Source organism: Cebus imitator, unplaced genomic scaffold, assembly GCF_001604975.1.
Source record: "Cebus imitator isolate Cc_AM_T3 unplaced genomic scaffold, Cebus_imitator-1.0 Scaffold2, whole genome shotgun sequence".
NCBI classification, from domain to species: Eukaryota; Metazoa; Chordata; class Mammalia; order Primates; family Cebidae; genus Cebus; species Cebus imitator.
Genome location: NW_016107317.1, coordinates 1,293,192 through 1,313,524, shown reverse-complemented (window position 1 = coordinate 1,313,524; position 20,333 = coordinate 1,293,192). Strand labels below are relative to the sequence as shown.

Below are 20,333 nucleotides of genomic sequence, written 5' to 3'. Positions count from 1 at the left end.
TAGTTGGTTTCCACCTCGCAAACCCATTTATATCCCCAGATGTTTGGCAGACATTGCCTGTCATTGAAGATTCAGCTCCAGGTCCCGAAAATCCAGTCCACACAGTCCCACCCCTGTCATTCTCTTTCATGACATTCTGTTTTAATTTCTTTAGGAACTTACCACTATCTGAAAGCATTAATAGCTTTTCCATTTATTTAGTTTTTGTTTATCTATCACCTGAAGTTAGCCAAACTGCAGGGTCTAGGAAGCAATTCTTCAGGTTACTGAGTTTGCCCAATACTTGTGATACCAATTGCAAGTTGGAGGATTCCCGAAACCACTCTGAGATTCTATAACTTACTAGAAAGAGTCACAGAATTCACTGAAATTAATTATACTCATTGTCACGTTTATTACAGGGGAGGGATACAAGCTAGAACAGCCAAGGGAATCGACACACAGGGGGAGTATAGGTAGGGCCCACCCTGGAGCTTCTGGCCATTCCCTTCCCATGGAGTCATGGCTGATGTTGCTCCTAGCCATAGTATGTGATGTCACACGTGGAATACTGCTGCCCCAGGAAGCCCACCCCAGCTTTAGAGTCCAGGGTTTTCACTGGGGCTTCATTCTATGGGCATGATTGACTGAGTCATTGTCCACATGGCGAAACTCAAGCCACAGCTTTCCCACTCTACCCTCTCAGGAGTGAAGTTGATAGCATAAGGCCTGAGCAGCCCACCCTGAGCCCCCTGGTGAGCAAAAACTACCACGTGGGGTCTGGGGGGCCTGCCACAAATAACAAAAACATTCCTAAAACCGGGAAATGCCAAGATCTAGAGGCTACCTCCAAGGAGCCAAAACAAAGTCTAGACCTTTTTTTTGGGTGACACCAAATTCCTTACCACACATTTATGTATTGTCCTACTAAAACATAAACTTCTGGGGTACAGAAAATAGACTGTCTGTCTTAATCTCCTCTGTGACCCTAGCAATCAACTATGTGTATATATACACAATATATGTATACACACATACACACATACATGCATGCGTGCACACATACACATACATGCATACATACAGACACACACAAATACAGAGTTTTATTTTACCTTACCAATTTGAGGTAAATATCAAGTTACATTTCAATTTTTTAAATAAATTTTATTGTGTATATTTAAGGTATACAACATGTTATGAAACACATGTAAATGACTTTTTAAAATTAATATAGTGAAGCAAATTAATATATTCATCAGTTTACGTAGTTACCCATATGTGTGTGACAAGAGCAGCTAGAATCTACTCACCTGGCAAGAATCCCAAAAGCAGTACAATTTTGTTACCAGCCGTCCTCATGCTATCAATCAAATCTCTAGACTTGTTCATCCCAGATCTTCTACTTTGTGTCCTCTGACCTCCATCTCCCCATTTACTCTCCCCAATGCTCCAGTAACCACTGCTTTATTGTCTCTCTCCACATATAAATATGCAGATAGATATAATGAGATCATATAAACGAGATCATGCAATATTTTTGTTTCTGTATCTGGTTTATTTCATTTACTATGTCCTTCAGGCTCTTCCAGGTTGTAGCAAGTGGCAAAATCTTATTCCTTTTTAGGACTGAATAATATTCCATTGTGTGTATATACCACAGTTTTTTTTATTCATTCATTCACTGACAGATTCTTTGGTTGTTTCCATATCTATGGCTATTGTGAATAACGCTACAGTGAACATGAGTGTGCAGATATCTTTACAAGGTGGTGATTTCATCTCTTTTGGTTATATACCCAGAAGAGGGATTGCTAGGTCATATGGTCGTTCTATTTTAAATTTATTTATGAAACTCCATACTGTTTCCCGTCATGGCTGCACCAATCTACATTCCCACGATTAATGTATACGAGTCACTTTTCTCCACACTCTCATCAAATTTACTATTGTTTCACTTTTTGATAACCACTATCCTAACAGATGTGAGGTGATATCTTAGTGGTTTTGATTTGCATTTTCCTGAAAGTTAATGATGCTGACCACCTTTTTATATGCATGTTGGTCATTTTCACGTCTTCTTTGAAGAAATGTCTATCCAGGGTTTTTGCTTATTTTTAATCAGGTTATTTGTTTTTATACTATTAGGCTTTATGAGCTCTTTATAAATTGTAGATAAATTTATCTTCCTCCCTGCCTTACTTCCCCTTCGCGGCTTTGTCTTCTGTGGCCTTCTCTGGAGGCCTGCTGTCTTTTTGGTCTGTGCTGGGGGATTTTTCAGCCTTTTCCGCCTTCAGTTTTCTGGGCTCCTTTGAGAGGGTCTTGTCGTCCTCCTTGGCTTTGGCCTCTGTCTTGGGTTTTTCGTCAGGCTTCTTGGCCTCAGTGGCCTTCTCCTCCTTGCTGTCTTTTCTCTCCAGTGCTGCCGCAGCTGCCTCCTTCTCTGCTGGTTTGCTGGGTTCCTTGGCCTTGGCATCATCTGGTTCCTTCTTGGCCACCTCTGTCTTCTCTTTGGGTTTAGCGTCTTCCTTCACTGCCGCCTTGGCAGGAGCCTCCTTCTCTGGGGTGGCTGCCTTTTTCTTATCTTCAGCCTCTTCCTTTTTGGCTTCAACTTTGGATTCTTTGGGCTTTTCAATAGCAGGTTCCTTCTTCTCCACCTCAGGCTTTGCAGACTCCTTCTTGGGTGCCTCCTCTTTCTTGCTGCCCTTCTCCATTTTTGGTGTGGTGGGAGCTTTCTCTTCTTCTGCCTTCTTTGGGATCTCCTTCTCAGGGGCCTTGGCATCCTCCTTCAGGGGAGACTTTGCCTTCTCTGGGTGCTTGACCTCCTCCTTGACGGGGCTTTTGGCCTTTTCGGGGGATTTGTCTGCAGGGGACTTTGCTTCCTCCTTTGCTGCGGTCTTGGCTTCTGGAGACTTCACATCAAGAGTCTTGGCCTTCTCAGGGGACTTTGCTTCCTCCTTCACTGAGGACTTAGCCTTTTCAGGGGACTTAACCTCAGCTAGAGATTTTGCTTATTCCTTTGCTTGGGATTTGGCCTTCTCTGGAGACTTGGCCTCTACTGGTGACTTTGCCTCTTCTTTTGCTGAGGACTTGGACTTCTCGGGGGACTTGACCTCAGCTGGAGATTTTGCTTCCTCTTTCTCTGGGGACTTGGCCTCCACTGGTGACTGTGCCTCTTCCTTCGCTGGGGATGCGGCATCTTCTGCTGGGGGAGACTTTATTTCTTCTCGTTCTGCCTCCTCCTCTTCAGCCCCTTCTTCCTCCTTGTCCTCCTCCTCTTTGGCCTCTTTCTCCTCTTCTTCAGTCACTTGGGTCTCCTCCGTCTGTTCCTCCATAATCACAGTTTCTTTCTCAGACTTCTCTACCACCTTGATCTTCTCTTCACTTTTGACCTTTATGTGAGTGGACACGGAGGGAATTTTGGGGAGTCCTTCTGAAAGTGAGAAAGGAACTGGGCCAAAGCCAATCCGACACTCTTCACCTTCCAGGAGTTTTCTGTAAGTGGCTATCTCTATATCCAAAGCCATCTTGACATTGAGCAGGTCCTGGTAGTCTCACAGCTGGGCTGCCATCTCCCACTTGGTGTTCCTCAGCTCAGCGTCCAGCTGCTGAATGGCTTCCTGGTAGGAGGCAATGTCGGCCCTCCAGCTCGGAGCGCTGCCTCGACGGCAGTCCTTGGTGCTCTTCAGTGCCTCCAGCTCTGTAGTTCTGGCCTGCAGCTGACGCCGGTACTCAGTTATCTCCTCCTGCGCTGAGCGCATGGCGTCTGTATTCACCTTGGCTGCCTCTGACAGTCGGTCCAGCCTCACTCGGAACCACTCCTCGGACTGCAGCGTGCTCTGCACCGCGTGGCCTTCAAGCTGCGCGCGGATGTCGCGCAGCGCCGACGTCACGTCGCACTTGAGGGCGTCGCGTGCCTCGGCCTGTACCTGCGCCTGCGCGGCGCCACAGCCCTGGATCTGGCCGAGCAGCTCGCCCACCTCCTCCTGGTGGTGGCGCCGCAGGTAGCCGCCCTCCTCCTGCAGCGCCTGCGCCTTCTCCTTAAGTTCCACGCGAGCCACGTCTGCCTCCTGCGTGAAGCAGGATCAATACATGTTTTACAAATATTTTTTCCTAATCTGTAGGCTGCCATTTCGTCAATTGTGTCCTTAGCTGTGCAGAAGATGTTTAGTTTGATGTTGTTCCATTATTTTTGCTTTTGTGGCCTAAGCTTCTGGTGTAATAGCCAAAAAATCATTGCCACAGCCAATGTCCAGATTTTCCACGGTTTTCTTTCTCCTAGGAGTTTTATAGTTTCTGGTCTTTCAGGTAGGTCTTTTCCCCATTTTGAGCTGATTTTTGTGTATAAGGTAAGGGTTCTAATTCCATTCATTTGCATGTGTCAATCCAGTTTTCCAGCACTATTAATTAAAGAGACTATTTTCCCCGATGTGCTCTCTTGGTGCTGTTGTCAAAAATTAGTTGATGGTATTATACGTTTGGATTTGTTTCTGGGCTCTCTATTCTGCTCCACTGGTCTACGTGGTCTGTACCAATGTCATACTGTTTTGACTACCATGGCTTTGTAATATAATAAAAAATAAATGGCTTTAAGCTCTCACTTCCTTAGTCTTAGCAATTCATCCTTCTTCCCAGGTGACTCCCTTCAAAAGTCCCAAAGGTAGATTCTTATTGAGTGGTACTATTTTCTTGCCTAAGGAAGAGACAATGAAAGTGGACAGTTTGGTGATTGTCCCAAATGTCCAATCCTGCATCTATAGTTGCTGTCACCATCACTCAGTGCCTTTGCATCAGAAGGAGGTCTATGAATCCTTTCTCAGGGACTACACACTGCAGGAAGCACTCAGCAGCCAAATCCCTGCTCACCACAAGAAGCACAGAATTAACCCAGGATGACCGCTATTTTCATGCTGGCTGCAGTTTATCTGGGATGGACAGGAGGTGATAAGTCTTTCCCAGAGTTTGGCTCAGCTGCATGCACTTCATGCTAAGCAGACCTGGGCTCCAGTGTCAAAACTCTTTGGACACAATATTTTTAGTGTACACTCACATACAACCTTTCCCCAACATGTGATTCTAGTCCAGGGAACAGGGGTAGTGAGGGTTCCAGCCCTTCCCGAATGCCATCAGTGGGTCTGGCCAGGACACTGCTCTTCTTTCTTTCTCTGCCACCTGCGCTTCCATCAGTCTCTTAAACATGTGCTAATAACCTTGCACTTCAAGTGGAGGGAGTGTTGATCCCCTTTTTCTGAAAGGCTCTTTGACTTCTTTGTAAATTATTGGAGGCAAAAGGACACTGGAGGAGTTCACTGTTTAATTTCACCAACCCTAGTGTCTAAGCTTTAGGCTCTTTTGAAACCAAAACATATTCTGTTATGCTTTTCTCCTACAACAAAGGACAGGTGAACATTAGCGTTCCATCCGTTATCTAAGAGGAGATGTGCAAGTTGCTCTTCTCATAAAAAGAGGAACTACTCCTAGGTGGTTTGAAACAAAACCATTAGCCATTTTTAAATAACTGTAAGTGCCAAAATGTACATGCATGTATACACACAGAAAGGACTGTAAGAAAGAATGACAGCAAAAATATTAGCATAGGTTATTTCTGGGAGGTTGGATCCCAAATGAGGTGTGCTTTCTTATTTATACCTTCTCTGCCATTGGAAGATTTTACCATAAATTTTTGGCACTTTATAGTAAAACTGAAACATTTTGATATTAAAGAAAAAAGCTGCAAGCATCTACCAGGGTGGGCAGATGGTTGGATCATCGGAAGCTTCCATTCATGGCACTGTTACAGCCTTGCTTGGTTGAGACCCCCATTTTGCTTTGTTTATGCACTGATTTCTTTTTATCTCCATTTTCCACTTCCTTTTCTCCCCAACAGGAAGCTTCACTAACACATCTGACATATTATCTTTGTATATGGTTATACTCTTATAAAGTACGTAGTGCTGTTTTGTATGAATACATATTTTTATTTACATAAATGTTTTCACATATCTATTTCCCCTAACAGACTATAACTCCTCCTTCAGCCCCCTAAAAAGGATGAGAGCTTATTTATATTTGTAGTTCCATAACAAGTATGTAGCCTGGCACAGAGAGACGGCACAAGAAGTATTTGTTGGACGGAACTGAATTTGTTCACAGGTTAAGCATCCCATAATCCAAACATCTGAAATCTGAAATCCAAATGCTCCAAAATCCAAAACTTTTTGATCACCAACATGATGCTCAAAGAAAATACTCATGAGAGCATTTCAGATTTTGGATTTTTAAATTTGGTATGATCAACTGGTAAATATAAGGCAGATATTCTAAAGTCCAAAAAACCTCAAAATCTGCAACACTTCTGGTCCCAAGCATTTCAGATAGGGGATACTCAATCTGCATCACTTTTTCTTAAAATCTCACATTTTCTATGCTTCAGTGACACTTCATCCTCCTGGCTCCCTGTTGCCCCAGTCTTCACAGGCCCCTCCCCTTTCTTGTTCTTCACTATAAGTACTACCTGATACTTAGTCTCTCTTCTGCCTTCTCACTGTCTGACCCACCACAATCATTTCATCCAATGCTTTCCTGGTGCTTTCATTACCATTTTTAGCAAATGTGTTGCTATGGTTGAATGTTTGTCATCTCAAAACTCATGTTGAAATTTAAATACAGTACTTAAGAGGTGGGGCCTTTAAGAGGTGATAAGGCCATGAGGGATCTGTCCTCCTAAGTAGGATTCATGATGTTATCAAAAGGTGAATTTGGTCCCCTTTTGTCTCTTTACCCCCTTGCCATGTGAAGGTGAAGCCTTCTCCCCTCCAGTGGGCACAGTGTTCAAGGCACCATCTTGAAATCAGAGTCACCAATCCTGCCTGCACCTTGATATTAGACTTCCCAGTCCCTAGAACTGTGAGCTAATAATAAACGTCTGTTCCTTATAAATTACTCAGTCTGCAGTATCCTGTGATAGCCATGCAAAATAGACCAAGCCAGTGTTTTCCAAATCTTTATTTCTAGCCTTAACTTGTTTGCCAGGCTACAAGCCTACATCTCCATCTAAAGCTGAAAGTCCCATAGGCATTTCAAACTCATCATAAAACCAGCACCTTATCCACCTCCCCAACCCAAAGCTTGTACTTTCTCTTTTGTCTCTTCTCACTGAAATGTGTATTTGAATTCTTTGGGTTCTACACTCTCATCCTTAATGAAATTCCTCCCTTCTCCATCACTCTGCTTTACATACAGGATAACTCACCAGATTCTGTCATATCTACCTAATGTATAACACTGCTAATTCACAGCCAGGGGCTTTGCTTGGTGCTGAGAATATCGGGGTGAGCAAGAGAGATAAGTTTCTTATTCTCAGGAGACAGACAATAGACAACAGGTAAGTTTCTGTGTTTCAGAGTGTGAGCAATGCCATGAAGGAGGTAAGCAAGGTGATGTGAGATAGCTGGGAGCATGAGGATGAACAGAAAAGGCATCTCTTAGGACGAGAAGGGAGTCTCTTATAAAAAGACCCAGGCAAAGAGCAAATAATCCAGGTCCATGTGTAAGGAGGTACAAAGGCCATACAGAGAGAAAGAGCTTCCCATGTTCAAGGACCAGAAATGAGACCTTTGTGGATACAGCATATTGAGAAGATGGTGATCATAACTAGGTGAGGATGAAGTGGGGCAGAGATCACATTATGGAAAGCCTTGGAGGCCATTCAAAGCATTTGGATTTTATTCTAAGTATGATAGGAAATCAAAGGACAGCATTTAAGCAGGGGAAGGATCTGACCTGATTTATGCTTTTGTAAGTTCATTTTCACTGATGCATGAAGAATGAATTATGGGGAGGAAGGGGCAAGAGGCAGAGCAGAGAGACAAGTTCAAAGCTTTTGCACCGGGCCAGGTAAGAGATCGTGGCAGCTTAAACTACAGGATGGCAGTGATCATGGTGAGAAATGGGCCCATTTGAGATCTAGATTGGAAGTAAACCTGATAGAACTTGCTGATGGATGGGATATAGAGAAGAGAGAAAGGGAGGAATCAAGGATGACTCAGGAGGTCTGGTATAAGCAGCTAGGTGGATGATAATGCCGTTTCTTGAATTGGGGACATAGAGAAACAGAAGCAGCTGGCAGTTGGGTACAGAAGAGAATTAAGAGTTTTGTTTTAGACATACTAAATTTAAGATTACAATGAGACATGCTGGTGGAGATGTCAATTTCACAGTTGGATGTAAGATCCTGGACCTCCATGGAGAGGGCTCTGAGATGGGGATCCACCTGGAGGCATCACTGGAGAGATGGTATTTATGCCATGGGAGCACATCGAGGAAGAGAAGAGAGTAGATGAGACAGGAAGAGAAAGGAGGGAAAGGAAGAAAAGGGAGCCCATGACAAGGTCCTGTGGCACTTCAGTGTTTGTATGTCTTCCCCAAAAGCAGAAGCCAATAGAACTGTATGAGAAGCAGAAGACACTGATACAGAAAAAAATACAGGCAGCTATGATGTCATGAAAGTAAGCAAAAGAGTGTTTCACAGAGGTCAGTGCGGTCAAGTATGCCAAATATGATTGAAAGAACCAATATACGGCCAGAAAACTACCGATGATAGATTGAAGGGTAATTTTGGTAAAGTAATGTAATGAGCCAGATTGGAGCAAACTGAAGAGTAGTTTGTAGGTGAAGCGATAGAAGCAGTGTGTGCAGACTTCGGAAAGGTTGTATTACAGATGAGGCTCTAGATAGAGAGGGATGTAGCATTGGAGACTTTTGTGAAGGTGCGGAATGATAGAGTATATTTGTGTGTTGGTGAGAATGAACATTAAAGAGGGAAGGACTGATGATGGAGGAGAGAAAAGGAGTAATGAGGAAGAAACGTCCTTGAGAAAGGCAGAGTGGAGGAAACCAGTTTTCTTTCTTAATATAAACAGGAAGGAAGGGAAATATTTTTCCATACTAAGAGGAGGAAAGGAGAAAATGGGTACTCTGGGTACACACAGGTTTCTGTGTAGGCCAGGTGGTTGGGAGAAAAGGGAGTTCTCCATTCATTCCCATTTCTCAGTGAAGAGTGATAGGAGATCAGCTGTGATGGGGAGTGAAAGAGGGACAGCTGTGGGAAGAGGGCGCTGAGGAGCAAGTGCAAAGCCTCTCCTCACGATGTCTCACACTCTGCTCCAGTGCAGCAGCCCTAGGTCAGGCCCTGACTGTCTCCATCTGTACTACCACAATGGCCCCCCAAACCTCTCATGCCCAGCCATCAACCCCCAGCACCTTGATCTCTTATCTACCCATCCTTTGGAGAAATATCCCTAAACCACTGATATGATTTGCATCTGTGTCCCCACCCAAATCTCATGTCAAATTGTAATTAATCCTCAATGTTGGAGGAGGAGCCTTTTGAGAGGTGATTGGATCATGAAGGTGGACTTCCCTCTTGTTTTTGTGGTAGATTTCTCCTGAGATCTGGTTGTTTAAAAGTGTATAGCACCTCTCCCCTGAACCCCCTACCCTGCTTTCTATTTCCTGCCGGCCCTGTGAAGATGTGCCTGCTTCCCCTTTGCCTTCTTCCATGACTGTAAGTTTCCTGAGGTCTCCCCAGAAGCAGAAGCTTGTGTAGCCTGCAGAACTGTGAGCCAATTAAACTTCTTTTCATTATAAATTATCCAGTCTCAGATATGTCTTTATAGCAACGTGAGAATAAACTAATACAACCACAGATTTGTTGTGCTGTGGAAACCTTTGATGGACTTCACAGCCTAAAGACCAATGCACTAACTCCTCATTTGGTCTCTAGGGTTCTCCATTTTCTGGTCCAACTTTTTCAGGCTTACGCCCAAAACATCCTCTTCCCCTCTACCTTCTATGGAGCGACTGCAGCCTACTCATGGATCTTTCCAACTGCTCTGGCATCTGTCACTTTTATGTCTTTGTTCAAACTTTTCTCACTGCCTGGCTTGCCTTCCTCCCTCTTGCAAAGTCCCACCCATTCTTCAAGATCCAGCTCAAATCCCATTTATTTCAAGAAACTGATCAGATCCATTAAAATCAATTTCTTCCCTCCCACCTTCCCATAGTGCCTTATCTCTTTAGAACTTATGAAAGATCCAAGTATGACTTGTATTATAAGCACAAGCATAGGCATGTCTATTTGTCTATATGTGTGTTTGTGTCTGCCTCTAAGGAAGGAAAAAAGGAAGGAAGGGTAGGAGGGATGAAGGGGAGAGGCAGATGGAGAGAAGAGGAAGGAAAAGTGGAGGTGCATCATGGGACCCTGGTGGTTCAGCTCAATGGCTTGAGTAAAGGGGCTCAACAGTGTTGCCCAAGACTGGCTTCTCCTGGGCGCACATGCAGGTATCTGAGCTGGCAGGCCTCTTCCTGTCCCCTCTGTTACGGCTACCCCTTTCTTTCCCTATGCCTCCATCTTAGTTGCCCAGTAATTGCATCAAATCTGAAGAAGCAGATCCATCTCTAAAAAGAGCAGTGGGAGGGAATTGTGCTGCTCTTTTCAGAGATGAGAATTGAGAGAAATAGGGCAGAGAGATGAAAATGTAATGTTGAAAAATTCATGCTAGAGGAAGCACGTGCTGGCCCTCCCCTGCTCTCCCTCCCATCTGATAAGCTTCTGGTAGAGGCCTGGCTTTCCAGGCACATAAGAAGACCACAGGCGGCTCGGCCAAGTCTGTCTGAGGGTGACCTGAGAGCTGGCAGGGGTCTGGGGAGTGTCCACGGGTGTGCAGGGACAGACCTGGCACTTTGCTTCCAGGGGCCTAGGTTATTGAGGGGTAGGGGGGCAGTAAGAGGGCAGGGGTGGGAGAGGAGGTGTCCTCCCCATCTACAGCAAGAGCTGCCCCTCTACGCCACCTCCCGTCACTCCTGATGAAGTCAGGCCTTGGCAGACACTGCTGTCCACAGAGTCGCAGGTCCTGTGTGTTTAGGAATCCTGGGAGGCAGGGCTTGACCTGGGCCAAGCGAGCGGCTGGCCTCGCTACACTTCGTTGAGCACTGTGTGCTCTGAGCCTAGGGAGGGAGAGTTGAGGAAGCCTGACTCTAGTGGCCCGAAAGGCCCGGTCTCATTCCCAGCCCTAGTCTCTGACTCCCCTTGGAAAGCACTGCAGAGGCTGCGGCCTGATTAACGCTGCGCGCTGGTGTGCACAGGAGACCTGCTTGCGATTCCCGGCCAGGGCCCCTGCTCTCCTGCGCAGCGGCGGCGCCGGCTGCTCGACCGCGACCCCTGGCGGCAGCTGGAGGCACTCGCTGCAGAGCTTCAAAAGCGAACGGGCTGGACGGGAAGTCGAGGGAGTATTTAAAAAAAAAAAAAAACGGGGTAAGAGCTATGCACCCCCAGATGGTGCAGGGTGGGAGGTGGAGAATGAAGGGGAAGCCAATTTTGCTTTCTTATAATATAAACAGGAAGGAAGGGAACAATCTGTTGGGGAGGGTGGGGGCTGATGGAGGGTAATGGGAGGGGGAAGGTGGAAATTTCAAAATCTGTTTATAGTTGGAACTGAATATGTTTAATATGATGCTAACACAAAATAAGACTTAGAAGTTTTTCTCTGCTCTGAACCCTGTTTCCCTCATCTTCATTTTAAGTAGCAGAAGACCCTGACCTGTTTCTTCTCTTTCATACTCCCAAACCAGGCTGTGTTTTCAAAGAGGCATTCATTCGAAGACATAAAACATGCTTTGGCTTCCTCCAGTGCCTTCAGTGAGCCTGAGTCCCAAGAGTCAATATAATGCCAGAGGTGAGAGCCTGGACATTGGAGAGGGACAGTGTAAATTGAATACATGTCTATACATTAGCTGTGTGACCTTGAGCAATTTGCTCAGCCTCTCTGAACCTTCTTTTCCTTGTTCAAAAAACAAAATGTAAACAAAATGCACTTCTAAGATAGTGATGATAAAGAGAATCCTGCCTCATCTCTACCACCAGGACAAAGAAGCTGTCTGTGGTGGTTCTGTGTTCCCTTCCCTGGCAGGACGACAGACTCAGTTCAATAATAGATCAAGTGCCCATGAGCAGAAAGGGGATGAGTCCCCTGGGACTTTCCCTGACTCCTTCCCTTTCTCTCCCATCAGTTCACACAGTCCTCTAGCCCATGTCTGCCATGCAACCCAACCAGGCAGCACCCACAAAATATTACCTGTAGTGTAGGTGTGTTTAGTGTGCAGGGGGCTTCTTGGCACAGAGCTGATCTTAGCTGAGGGTGGAGTATGACTTGAGTCTACAGATCAATGTTCTCCTTGGTGTCAGCACTGCACGTATGCAATGCTTCGATATGTGGCCCGCTAATAAGTCATGATTCTAGATAGCATGGGTAAAGAAAGGACCAGCTGAGAGGCTCGCAGAGCACTACCGGAGGTCAGAGGATAGGAAAACTCCCTTAAACCAAAGTTGAGAGCTCACCTGAGCCCCAAGAGCTACAGAAAGTGGTCCTGGTGCTATGCTGAATTAGGCGAGCTCTTCCTTCTAATTCAGGATGCAGCACCAGAAGGGCATATCACAAAGTGTACCATCCACGAGGGGAAAGGAGAACATATTCAACACATCTGAATCCTCAAAGGCAATAGGCTCTTGAAGATGCCAGGTCATCTTTAGTCCAGCATCCTGGGGCTTATGGCAGGGCATGACTCTCATTCAAAGACGTCACCACTGAACCTGTGACTACTCAGTGACCATCTTCTGGAGGACAAAACTGATTTGCAATTAAGTTCCTAGGGATGAACAAGAGGAGAGAAGACAGGGACCTGGTTATTCATGATTTTTTTTGTTTGTTTTTTGAGACTGAGTCTCGCTCTGTCGCCCAGGCTGGAGTGCAGTGGTGCAGTCTCTGCAACCTCCACTTCCCCGGTTCAAGCGATTCTCCTGCCTCAGCCTCCCGAGTATCTGGGATTACAGGCATGAGCCATCACACCCGGCTAACTTTGTATTTTTGGTAGAGATGGGGTTTCTCCATGTTGGCCAGGCTGGTCTCGAACTCCCAACCTCAGGTGATCCACCCACCTCGGCCTCCCAAAGTGCTGGGTTTACAGGCCTAAGCCACCGCACCTGGCCACAATTTTTTTAACCCATTTATTCATCAATTTACTCACATAATTATCTATCCTCAGTCTTTCATTCACTCCCTAGATATTTTACGTAGCAATTGTTACGTGCTCAGCCCTGTGTCCTGTGCTATGAGAAGTACAATTGTGTACCTCTTTTCCTTCCACCCTAAGGAAGATTCTATAGTCCTCTATTCAGTGTTGAAGATTCTCCTCTTCTGTCCCACCCCATCTGGGGGAGCAGATGTCCTATGACATTCACACGGCTCATTCTGCTGCAGAAGCAGGGCCCTAACAGCGCTGATCTCACTGCTCTCATCAGCAAACCCTCTCATACTGAACCTAACTGTTTAGACATGATAGATCCATCCACCCACTTCCCAAAGGGACAAAGAAGAATAGGACTCAATGTTCTGGCCCCTTAGAATCAAATACAAATATGTCAAGCTTTGCCTCATGTGTGCCTCTGATGACTGACCTGTGAGCTGGTTCCAGTCTCCGCCTCGCGTGGGCCCCCTCCCTGGGTGTTCACCTCGAATCGTTCCAGTCGCCTTTATTCCTTGCCTGCTGCCTCTCACTCCCACCCCCTGCCTTTGTGGGATTTGTGACAATCTATGCTCTTTAAAATATTTTCTGGAGTGTATTTGTGTGTCTTTAGTGGTGGTGGAATGCTGTATAATTATCTCCCGATTCATCAGGCTCCTTAACAGGCAAATGCCTCCTTTTTCCAATAAGTTTCTCTGGCTGAGGCACCAATAGGCCTTGTTGCTACGGAAACCAGAACGTTCCTTTCCCTATTTTAATGGTATGTTGCAAGCGCGGCGTGTATGTGCATGCACACGTATGGTGGCTGCTCGTTTTTTTCAGCTCTTTTTTCCTTCCCTACCTCTGCCGACCTGTCAGGCATTTTCCCGACCTCACAGGTTTCAGGACGTCCCCCTCATCCACAGCCCCTGCTTGCCCCCTTCCTGCCTTTCACTGTGCCTCCACCTCCCCCTACCCTTCCATCTGGTGTTCTCAGCTGTTTAAAAAAAAAAAAATACCAGTTGGCTTTGCATGAAATCTAAGAGAGAGAGAGGGAAATAAAAGGTAATTGTGGAAACAAAGCACTGCAAAAGGCTTTGACCAGACAGGTGTTTCCTGCTGGAAGGCTGGTGGCCTCACTTGGCCATCTTCCTAGCACATGGGGCTGCTTGAGAGAAGGAAGAGAAGGGATGGAGAGAGAGCAGCTCGGAGCAAGAGTGAAGAGAGAGCATACCCCTCAGCACCATCTGCTGCTGCTGCTCCTGGGCACGGAGGAACTTATCTCCACCCAAGTCCCTGGGTTTGGTTCAAGGACTATTGGAGGAGGGGAGGGCTCTGTTGAAATGTATTTGTTTAGTCAACAAACATTTACTGAACACTTAACATATGCCAGGCACTGTTCTAGGCACTAGGGGTATACTGAGGGTTCCAGTCCTCTGGGGGATATGCTGAGGGTTCCTACCCTCTGGGGGATATGCTGAGGGTTCCTGTCCTCTGGGGGATATGCTGAGGGTTCCTGTCCTCTGGGGAATATGCTGAGGGTTCCTGTCCAAGCCTTGCTCACAGGCAGTTGCCAAGGCAGCATGGTAAGTGGTGAGAGGCACAGTGACATTTGGGGTCTGGAATGAGACAAGCCTAAGCTTGAACCCCAGGCCACCATTTTTTAGCCGTGACCTTGGGTACATGACTAAATCTCCAGAAAGCTTAGTTTCCTTATCCCTAAAAGTAATGTTATAATAAAGTCGTTTCCGAAGATCAAATAAAATAATGAGTTTTTATTAGCATTATCAATACATGTCAGTTGCCATTGTCTTTTTCATTATTATTACCATTGTTAGGGTCTTAAGGGGCTCATGATAACATGCAATGTACCCACAGACACAGGCAAGGCATCCCCAAGAAGGGTTTGACCAGACATTTTCCAAGTGGGAAAAGTGTGAAAAGCATTCTAGTCAGAGGGCACAGCATGTGCGAAGGCCTGCAGTGTAGACAAGGGAGTGTGTCTGCAGCTGCAGTGTCCGGTGTGCCTGTCTGGGAGTGGAGGTGTGGTGGACTCCAGCTGGGCTGTGACGACACTGACGGCTGAAACTGACCCTCCAGTTATGGGAGTACACAGGAGGCTTTTAGGTTTAAGAAAAGCACAGGCAGACACACTCTTTAGAGAGAAGAGTTTTTCCTTGTGATATACAAAATGCCAAAATTAAGGGGCTCCTGAGCCTCCACTGACTTTAAGAATCAGTGATGCCGGGGATGCTGGCCAGCTGCAGGTAGCGAGTGATCTCTTCCTCCGCTTCGCCCCATCCTCCCAGGGCATTTCAGGCCACGTGCAGCTAGGCAAAAGGATATCAGATTCAGGGCACTCTGGCTGTGTCTACCTAAACTAGGCACTAAGGCAACGCTGGAGGTACAAGACCCCGAAGTCTCTTCCAGCTCTTGATAGCATGACTATAATTTGAGGGGTTTAAAGGAGTGGTTGGTTGGCACTGATGGTGGAGTGGTTGGCAAGGAAAGAAAATTGTGTGTGCAGAGTGGTGTGACAGCTGGAGGGACAGCAGAGATGCTGGAGCGGACCTGTGAGGTAGAGACCAGGCATGCTGGGAGGGAAGAGGAGAGGGGTGAGCGACCGCGCAGAGGCTCTGGGGCTCGCAGGCTAATTCTGTTGTGCTTGGAGGTTGGGGAAAAATCAGCAAGTCAAGAGTTTGACTGGGTGCTCTGGGTTTGGCCTTATTAAAAAGGAAACGGCAGAACAGTGAGAGCTGCTTCGGCTCATGCGGCACGTTCACCCTCCGCTCTCAACACTGAGCTAGCATTCTTGAACGTTACAATCTAAAAGTATTCCAAACGTTTATTTACCTAGTGTTGTTTAAAGTAAGACAACGGTACCTCTAAAAACAAGTTGAAAGGAAATCAGAGCTGACCAAAGGTAACAAGGCAGTGAGTCAAACACGTGCCTGCAGCTTCCCATCTCCTGTTCACAGCCACGTGCCTATAGCAGGGTCAGTGCAGGCTACAGTGAGCACTTATACGTTGGCATGTTCCTTTTCTCTTAAGAATTCACAGGGAAGGAGATTCCCCCACCCCCAACTGATTGATTTGTATTCTGCATTTTTCAAAACGATTAGAATGGATTACTTTCATAATTAGAAAAAAAAAACACATTTAAACACATTGTTTAATAAATTTGATGAAGCTTTAAAATATATATATATATATATATATATATATATATATATATATGTAAAACATTTTTTAAGTAAGAAAATGTTAGAGGAGAATGGGAAGAAACATAAGCCCTACTGTGGGCAAGGCAATCTCTTCATTTCTGTCATCCTGCCTGGACCTCACAACACCCACGTGAAATAAAGATTCTTATGCCCTTTTACACACAGGGAAATTGAAGTTAAGGTCAGTTGAGAAATTTGCCAAAGGTCAGATATCTAATCCGTGGTGGGGCCCGTAGTCACGTTCGTGTGCATCTGACTTCAAAGCCGCAGAGCTGCCATTTACACTAACGAACAGAAGGAGAGGACCGTTCTTTGAGAAGTAATAGTGTTGCCCTTTGACACAGATTCACTTAACACTTTTATCTCTGGGTCCTCCCCTCCAGAACCTGGCGGGTTACCCAGTCGCTTTACCTTGTCCCCTCATGCTCCAAATTTTCCTAGGCTCCAAAAGTACTTCTCTCTCTCTTCCCTCCTCGTCTGAATTCCAGTTCTGTCTACTTACAGCTCTGAATCCCAGTGGTTAAAAAGTAAGCAAACTCATTTAATTGTCACAAGAGTGGGAGGATCTGTCGGCTGTATTTTCATTCTCCCAGACGTGTTTGCTTCATCAAAACTGATAGAACCAAATGACTGTGATTGATGAAGCCAAAGACAGGGAGACAAAACAAAACAATTAAATTTCAGGTAGGGGAAAGGGAGAGGGTTTTGGATCCAGTGAGGGTTTTAAAACAGCTTTATTGAGGTATAATTGACACACAATAAACCACTATATTTAAAATGTGCAATATGATAGGTTTTGGCGTGTGTAGACATCCACGAACCATCACTGCACTCAAGATGATAATACACTTACCTGTCATCCCCAAAATGTAACTCTTGTGGGGCAAGTAAGTTTTTGAAATCCCTTAAATTAGCTGGGTGTGGTGGCACGCGCCTGTAGTCCCAGCTACTGGGGAGGCTGAGGCAGGAGAATTGCTTGAACCCGGGAGGCCGAGGTTGCAGTGAGCCGAGGTCATGCCGCTGCACTCCAGCCTGGAGCCTGGTGACGGAGTGAGACCCTGTCTCAAAAAAAAAAAAAAAAAAAAAAAAAGAAATCCCTTAAATTCGGCTAGTTGTGAGCAATGTGACTTTGTGGATAAGGGTGGCTCCCATAAACATTGTGGGGCCCAATGACATTTTTGTTTACTAAATGCAGCACTAAAACCAAGTGATTTTTGAAACTTGTTCATAATGCTGAAAATAATTCTGGGGGAAAAAAAAAATACCAGGCTGCAGACCTATTTGCAAACAAAAATCATGTGAGGATGTTAATCTCCAGAAAATCTGATAGCATATTCTACGCAAGTCCTGATCAGGAAGATATGTTTGCAATTAACATGGGGAAAATATACATTGGAAAATTCCAGCAGAAGTGAGTCCTCCGTCCAGGCCCATGAACCACAGCAGCAGATGTCACAGCTCACACCCAACGGGGCCAGAAGGGCAAAGCCAAGGAGACTTGTCATTTCGGACAACTGCAAAGAGACAAAATGTGGGATTGGATCGGGCAAAGTTAAGTTACAGATTGCTAGGTCCTTCTTTATTTTGGTATCCTTAATGCCTATATTTCCTAGTACGCAGGCCTGGAAGATACGGGGCTATCTATCTGAAGTGAAACACTCTCAGGTTTCTCATACAAATGGGAGTTCTTAATGCAGCTACTCGTGGAAACTCCACCACTCTAGAGGTGAGCAGACAAGAGGCTGCATAGGAGAAAAGCTCTCACGAGGATCTCCTGGTGTTCTGAAGACTCCATGCGTGGATTGCCCACTACATGCTAGGCAGTGTGTGAGGTTACGCTTTGTTGGCAGAGACAGCTGAGCACAGGCAGGAGGTAGAGGCTATGAAGGAGAAGAATGCACAGCACAGCAGCATCCAAGCGGAGCACCTGACCTAGGCTGTGGAGTCCAGCAGGCTCTGCAGGGGCCATGACCGCCAACCCACCACACAGATTCATGAGATAGTGCGATTTCCGGCTTGGTTGTTATATATTTTGTACAACACCAAGCTCAATCCACTTAGCTTCCTCATCCTTAATAACGGCCCACTTCAGAAACTAATAACTAATCTCAGAAAAATCAGTCTTATCCTGGAGTGACATGCAACCTTAAATATATGCCTACGGAATAACACATGGGGCACGAGCGTGCGAGCCACCCCCGAGCCTAAAGATTAATGGAGAGTAAGGGTTTCTCGGTAAAATATTTCTGCGTCAAGTGCTTGTTTTTATCGTGGCACTGATAAAGTCTCTCTTAACATACATTCAGAGAATGCTTTGTGGAGAAGAGATAGAGAGAACAGGGTAAAGAAAAAAGAGAAAAAGACAGAGATATTAGGATGAGAATCAGAGAGAGAGAGAATACAGAATTAAAATGGTGAGTAGAATACAGAGGAGGAGGAGAGCTGGAGAGAGGAAAGGGCAGATTGGAGGGTGAGGGTAAGACAGAGAGACCAGAAAAGGCCGAAAACGGGAGAGTGAAAAGGGCGAAAGAGAAGGAAAGAAACAAAAAACATAAAATGGAGGGATCTATTTCATGAATACACTTTAGGAGGGAAAACAAGACAAAGAACAAAAGACTTGGGGGTGTGAGTGAGCAAAGGATGGAGAAACCAGCACCCAAGGGAGCCATCTACTGCCTCCAGGGAGAAGCGTAAAGCAGGGGAAAAGGAGGACTTGCGGATGCCGGGTCACACCGGTGCAGCGCGGACCAGTGCCCACTCTCACATTTGAAATTCTCGGCAACTCAGACACAGCCACTTGTGTCACAAGAGCCTCAGTGAAGATGCTCCTGAAGACATCTCTCTCTGTCCTTCACCAATTCCCAGCATGTCTTTTAGTATTTAAGACCAGATGGCCAAAAAAGAACAGGGGCTCTGGGCAGGCGTCAGCGGCTGGCCCCCTGACACTGCAGTGAAATCTCTACCCCAGCAGCTTTCATCCCATAAGGCCCTTCCAATATCTGAAACAAGTACCTAATGAAGACCTTTCAAGTGTCCCCATGGTAGAAGGACTAACTGCCTTTGTCATCAGATATCCTCCAGGCACTCAAATCTTGAGATAGCAAATGTTCCTTTTTAAGAATGTTTAGCTTTTTTCATTTACTATTTCCTTGGCTTATTTTCTTTTCAGCGGAAGGCATGAAAGGTATTCCCTGAATGATGAGGTTTATCCAAGAATGCTTGTGCTGATGTGGACATCCTGCTCCCCACAGTGGAGAATTCGTATCCCTAAATCATCAGTTCAGACACAAGGCTAATAGCAAGAGGAGAGCCATACGGCAGTGTTTGAACAGGGAGCTAAAATGACCACGGCCATTAAATGGAGGACACTAACAGAACTAACCAAATTTACCAGCTATCATGATGTCATTGTTGATCAAATCCAAGGGAACTCAAGAGAAAACTCGAGGCCTTTGATCCTCCTCATTCAGCCTCCAGGGAGGATGGTAAACATCAAAGATAATATTAAGTCCTCATGGTCACATTAGGTAGGTCATCATTTCGGGAGATGGAACTCTCAGTGGACAGAGAAGAGGAGGGGTCATTTCTGCTATTCACCCAGTTTATTCCTTTGGTTTCATCTCTTCCTAAGAGTGATTAAGACAATACCTGAGGCTGCCTTCCCTCTAGGACTGTCTACCCTTTGAAAGACCAGATGAGATCCAAGGCAACTCAGAGGAAAGGGGGAAGCTTAGTTGATTAAGAATCAGAGCAGTGGCTGGGGTAGTTAGGGAGATAAGATGGCTTAGCCAGCTAATGGCCACCATAGGCCCTCACCCAGATACTGCTGCTCTTAATGGTACCTCAGTGGTCTCTGGGGAGATATTTCATCTGGTCGGATGATAATAACTCACGGGGTTATGGAAAAACAGACTCCACCTGTTGGGTTGACTTCTTTTGTCTTGGCCCTGTTTGCTAAGCAGAGTCCATAAGAGGTCAGGACCAAGCAGATCAGGTTGGAGAACTCCAAGTTCCCTTCACGCTAAGAAGCTATGACTGGGCAGGAGGAGACTTAACCTCTTCCATAGGTCCCAA

The 20,333-nt window shown here is 45.7% G+C and overlaps 1 protein-coding gene across 1 annotated transcript; it reads right to left on the bottom strand.

Moving 5' to 3' along the window:
* Positions 1-2,164: 2,164 nt before the first annotated feature.
* Positions 2,165-18,228, bottom strand: LOC108303587 (neurofilament heavy polypeptide-like). Its single transcript, XM_037738161.1, is given in 3 exon segments — positions 2,165-4,046; positions 11,061-11,228; positions 18,097-18,228. Coding segments are annotated over 3 exon segments (2,169 nt in total). The 3' UTR covers positions 2,165-2,177.
* Positions 18,229-20,333: the final 2,105 nt, after the last annotated feature.